Source organism: Opisthorchis viverrini (genome assembly GCF_000715545.1).
Source record: "Opisthorchis viverrini unplaced genomic scaffold opera_v5_1208, whole genome shotgun sequence".
Taxonomy (NCBI): domain Eukaryota; kingdom Metazoa; phylum Platyhelminthes; class Trematoda; order Opisthorchiida; family Opisthorchiidae; genus Opisthorchis; species Opisthorchis viverrini.
Window position 1 is genome coordinate 1 of NW_008753040.1, and position 5,925 is coordinate 5,925.

Here is a 5,925-nt window from a genome sequence, read left to right on the forward strand (position 1 = left end):
TGAGCATACCTAAGTTCCGGGTACTAACAAAAATTTACAAGACCATGTAATGGACATTAATTTAGCACTAACAAGTACTACTAAGTGGCAAGAGGAATATGCTAATTTCAAGTGGGGACAGCTTTCATGAGCTTTCGAGCATTCCACGTAATTACAACACTCTCCTTGTCCAACTGCTCATGCTTTTCAATGTCGGCGGTCATGTCCTCCGACTCCATCTTGAGAAGGTATTCCAAGATTTAGATGGTACCATACATAACTACTTCAGCATCCGGTCACATTCTCCTTGGGACAAGTGACAAGCTGGGCAACACGAGCTAGAATAACGTATTTGGCTTAGTGGTGCAGTGCCATTTGAAGACATAGATGAATGCCAACTTAGTAGGTAGGGCCACATAAGTTGGATATATGAAAATGAACCAGTTTGGTCGGGTAGGTTTCAAGGTAGGACCCATAGCCCTGAATCTGACAAGGGATGACATGCGAATTTTCGTTGTGCGGCTGGGAGACGCACCCTAAATGAGAGACGCTGAGTTGTTTGACAACTGCTTTCTCAAGACGTGTGTTCTGGTATCGCGGATCCTCAAAGACGAACCTGGCATACGAGAATTCGTTTGTGCGGCAGAGATCTCAATCGTGGACTACGCGTAGTGCCAAAAGATGCAGTGAAGTGGCTAGATATTGGGCAGGCCGCACCACCGTTCTTCAAAATGTGTGGTGTTTTCCTCGCCCACTTGAATGTTTCGCAAGCAGATATGGCACAGGGCATGAAATCGTGCACGAAAAATTTGATCGATATGGTTGGGATTTGAATTCCAAAATATGTACGTAATCTTATATGTACTTCAAGCTGTGCTTCAAGCTGTGGTTGTGTCATTTGCGTTGTCCTTGTCAGCTTCTATCCGGATTTAGTGAGTGTTTCTGAATAATTATGGTGAACTAGTACGAGAACGTACGTACTTCTCTCGAACTACGTGCACTTTGGCACGTATTTGGAATGGTCCGTGTTCTGTTCAGTATCAGATTTCGTTTCTTTTGTGTATTTTGACAGCCTGTAAAATAGAAGCAAATATAGTTCCTGTGCTGTGTTTGAAATACTGAATCATAATCTCGGGTATAATTTCCTTCAAAGGTGACTGTTTTACTTCATTCATGCAGCCCAACTTCGCAAACAAATCAACGGCCTTTATTTCCGGTACGTATACCTCGGTACGGAGAACAAGGTTGGAGCCGAGTGGGAAACATCTACGAATGAGCGCTATTTTGCTGTTTATGAAAGAGTGGCATAACTGCGAGTCTAGTTTTGCCGGAATGAGCAGTGCTAGGAACAGGCAACTACCTGCCACTGGTAAGTACAAAAGCAAAACAGTCCATATTTGTTGGTGCTATGCAGGAGAGAGCAGTACCAGTACAATACTTCATTGCAATTGCTAGGCGAGGTACATAGGTTGGAGAGCAGAGATAACATATGAAAAGCTAATTACCTACGATTTACATGCCAAAGCTTTAGATTACGTACTATTTGTGGAAGAAACGAACAAGCCAGGGATGAAGGACGTTAGCATTTCTGTTTTATGTGAAAAAAGTTTGCAACCCGGTTATGCTGGCTGACTAGGAGGATCAGTCCAGAAAAGTCCTTAGTTTTAGTCACTGATATAATGGCGCAAACGGCTCTTATGAGACATTAGGATGTCATGGTTTCGTTCACCTTATATTGCGATCAGATAAAGAGCCGGGCGTGGTTGCAGATGCTTGAGGGGATTTTCAACCGATCGGCAGTTTTTACTCCTGAAAACTACCACCTATACAGCATGGTGCATTGATTCATGTCGCACGTGATCAAAATGCGGCATGAGGAAGGCGGAAGCAACCCCCATATCCAATAACTCTCAAACATGTATTATCACCATGACCTTAAATATGGCTTTTAGCTAATAGAGTTTCTGATAAAGACACAAATAATTGAACTCGCCTAAATTCTGCAGTCCTGATAATGAGAAGTGGACAATAAGTCGCACGGCTTAGCGTTATTTTTATCGATTGGCTTGAAAAACGGTAACTTCATAAGACAGCACCATTCCCATACAAGAAGAGGTCTTGAATAGCGACTTCTCCTCGGAAACGTGTATTCGAATTGCTTTGGGGGAAGGTTCTGAATTTGACTTAAAGTTGACTGACGGCAATGTTTTTTCATAGACTTGAATTAGTGAGCACCTAAGCGTCATTGAAAATTTTACGTAAACAGGTCCTTTGAGATATACGAACTGGTCATGCTGTTAAATCTCTCTTTAAGTCAACCAGTGAAATTTTCAGAAAAACGTGAGGAAAATTCACATGAATAAAACATTTTCAAAAGTACAACCGCATCACTCGAAAACTTGCATCTTTAAATCCATCATTTATCTGGAGGTCATACAATCTCTCACTGTTGTGGTAAGTGAATCGCCAACGTCAGGGGAGGAAAATTTGGACACATTGGATGACCTAAATCACACCGAACCCATTCGATATAGCCCACCTACACCAAAAGAAAGTGGCGACAGATCAAGGAGTTGCAAGTGTGGGTGAAAAATCGTTTAAATAGTTATGAAAACTTCGGAATCATGTACAGAACCAAAAGGAGTCAAAGAATTAGCAATGTGATTGAGGTCACAGCAGTTTAGATTAGAGCATATCTTGAATGGCCATATAAAGACTGTCCACACGGATGAACACACGGAATATGAAACCCAGAAACACACGTGCGAGCTGCGCGGGAGGCGATTTGTATACCGAAAAGATAAAGACACAAATAATTGAACTCGCCTAAATTCTGCAAAATTCCAACTCTGTGACCCAATCAGAATACCACTGGATCAGGCTACGAACATTCTGATCTTCAGATCTTGGATGTGTCTCACGTACGTGCCAAACGCCATGCGAACTAAAAGGAATTATCATTAAAGACATACCAAGATTCACTTCTCTCACGAGTTTAAACAGATCTGGGTATATCCGCCAGTCTTTATGTTAAGGACCTAATTTAATCACCAAAAGCGTTCATCCGCTACGGAAGGCTTTGTGATTTCGGGTCTATGCTGAGTCTAAATATGACCGCTCACTTTTCGCAACAGGTGCAACCATCGCATGGTTTGATTGTGTTGAGATGTGCCCACCACCGACGGTGCAGCGCGCAGAACAGCTCATCTGGTGGGAGGTGGAATATTTTACAAAGCTTGTAGCTCTCGAGATTCGGAACGGAACCACGTAAACCCATCAAAATTCTGCCCAGATACAAACATTTTTGGATCAGTTTGTGCTCCATTTTCAGCTTGAGGTGGCTCGGTGGTTAAGGCGGGAAAGAGCACCTGTGGTTTCAATCCAGCCTCTTCATCGCAGACTCTCCCATTTAGGCTTTGGTACCTGGCAGTATCTCGGACCTGCTGTTTCTTTTGAGGGAAATGGCAGTTACACATCACAGTGTTACAGCTGGACAGTATTTTGTACTAGTGACTACCTATCCTGAGGCATGGGGACACAAATGTGGTCGAATCCGCTGAAGCTTTGTCATACACTGACTTTCGTCTTCACCGAGGTTCGAGAGAAAGAAGGGCGAGTAACTGATGTTTCAAGTGACTGAAAGGAATCCCGACGATTTATCGAATCGGATTTCATGAGCTAACCCATTTTCAATCAAGCTGTCGACTAATTCAGGCAGTCACCGTATTTCTAGTGACTGATGTGACTGATATGACGATTGTCGGGTTGGATGCCGACTGTTCGCTTGTCACTCTGTATGCTAAAATGCAGAATAAGGTCCAAACAAGCTCTCACTACAGGACACAGAATAATCACAGGTAACCCCCATAAATACGGTCACATGAAACTTGGCTAGGAGTGATGATTAGCTTTCTTGTATTCACGAGACGAAACCTTCTCCCAAGTTATATTATCTGCGCAAGGCTGTAGATGTCAACCGGATTACACAGGAATTCGACCGATTGAACTTAACCTATCGAGATGCGACAGCGTTAGTTACTCACAGCCTGAATGTGACACAGTAGGTTAGAACGTTTGAACGTTTGTGGTGAATGTAAGAACTTGCGCTTCACCGAATGCACCAGTTACGAAGAAACTTCCTGGCAAGCATTCCCACTGTGGAGTACTTAGCTGACGCCAGTTTTTTCAGTAAGATAAAGCGTAGGTGTATTTATGTGAAGATGACTAAATGACAAACGTTTGCCATGCAACGAACCACAGTTTAGCTTAGTATAGTTCGTCTGTTCCGTAGGGCTAATTAACCTTCATTTCATGCACCCAATTAACCTAGCAATGACGATGGCACCCCGATTGGTGACAAAACGTTTGCAATTTAGTTGTCACGCTCGATGAATAGACCAACAAACGACGTTACCTACATTGCGCAAACCACTGTTGCATTCAACGAAGTCCATCGTTTTACCTCCTTGTTCCCCACGAGGTGTTGTTGCACCCTGAACCTTAATTCTTTAAATTTGTCAATGCAGTGGATCATTATTTGGATAACTATGCACCAGTTGGTGAATAATCTCCATATTGTTTTCCCAGTAATATGTTCTCACCGTTACAATTGTTATACTAAAGCTTTTAGTGGTCGGGCTTCGCTCATCTCACATATGGGGGCGCACGAAATCTCTCGAAATGGCCCTAAAATGTTTCCAATCCCTTTAGCAAACTGAGAAAACAAACCAATGATATGATTACGGTGATTTCCGATCACTCATTGAGGCTTCAGCTACTTTCAAGATTCATCATACTGGTGTATACATGATCGCTCTTGTGGTCGACACCTGCTGCTGAATTCGAGATCACACTGAGGAGTGTGCAGACCAGCAACTCTATCAGACCTTGCTGTCATATACTTAAACGGTGCATTTTTCTCTCTCATTCACTATATTATACTATGCTGTACTGTACTATATATTATGTTATACTATGCTATACTGTGTATAACGTGCTATACTGTGATATACCATGCAATGCTATGCAGCGTTATACCGTACTCTTTCGCACTCTAGCATGCAGTACTCAACCATTCTGTATGATATCATATTGCATGATGTTATACCACCGCTCCTTCCACACTACTGAAATCAGAATGAATTCGTGTTCATTGTTAACATGTAGGCAAATGATGTTTATCTCGAGAAAGATGGGTCCTTGTGTGACAAATTATCTTTTACTCGTGAAGCTTTTCACCCTTATTAGGAGGTTGATTATGCCTAACAGAAAATGAGAATATTCTTGCTTCCAGTCACACAAGGTTAACGAGAAAGAACGTAAAAGTGAAACAGCACCATGTACATTCCTGTCTGATACGTTTCAATTTCAAGGTCCAACTTGAAGACGTACCCCGTAAACACCTGTGCAAACGCTGCTAAGTGCACTAGTAGCCTCTTCGAAAACCCAATAGGACCAGCAAAATCATTCATTTGTGATTTTTAGAATATTGAGGTAGCCAAGTTAGACTACTGCACCGTAAAGTGACAAATTCGCTCTGATTTATTTGGTGTCGTACTTACAATGACCTGGTAGGTTAAGTGTGATTGTAGATATTTCAGGCTATCTGACACATCTGCGGCCCCAATCTTTATTACATCTTTGATAATTGAGGCGAAAATGAAGTTTAGGTGTTATGGATTACTGAATGTAATAGACAAAGACCGTTAACTATTTGCAACAAAGTAGTTTAATTCGGAGTTTTGAAAATACTACTGTTGTTGTTGTGTACTACACAAATTAGGTGAACAAACCAGTTCACATCTCCGGATCAAACACGACTCGTTTTGGTGACGCTTACTAGCATTTCCTGTGTTGGACGAGTTTCCACATTGAACGTGCGGCGTTACACTTATGTCCGACAGAACTGACAGGCACTAAGAAAGAACTCCAAGCAACATATTCGAA

The 5,925-nt window shown here is 42.1% G+C and overlaps 2 protein-coding genes across 2 annotated transcripts; both read left to right on the forward strand.

Annotated features, from left to right (window-relative positions):
- Nucleotides 1-1,152: 1,152 nt before the first annotated feature.
- On the forward strand, nt 1,153-2,568 carry T265_12157 (hypothetical protein; the record flags this gene model as incomplete). Its single annotated transcript, XM_009179207.1, has 2 exons — nt 1,153-1,348; nt 2,456-2,568. The coding sequence occupies 2 exons, from the start codon at nt 1,153-1,155 to the stop codon at nt 2,566-2,568; spliced, it is 309 nt and encodes a 102-aa protein (XP_009177471.1).
- An 18-nt stretch (nt 2,569-2,586) lies between these two features.
- On the forward strand, nt 2,587-2,799 carry T265_12158 (hypothetical protein; the record flags this gene model as incomplete). The annotated part of the gene is made up of 2 exons (XM_009179208.1): nt 2,587-2,639; nt 2,664-2,799. The coding sequence occupies 2 exons, from the start codon at nt 2,587-2,589 to the stop codon at nt 2,797-2,799; spliced, it is 189 nt and encodes a 62-aa protein (XP_009177472.1).
- Nucleotides 2,800-5,925: the final 3,126 nt, after the last annotated feature.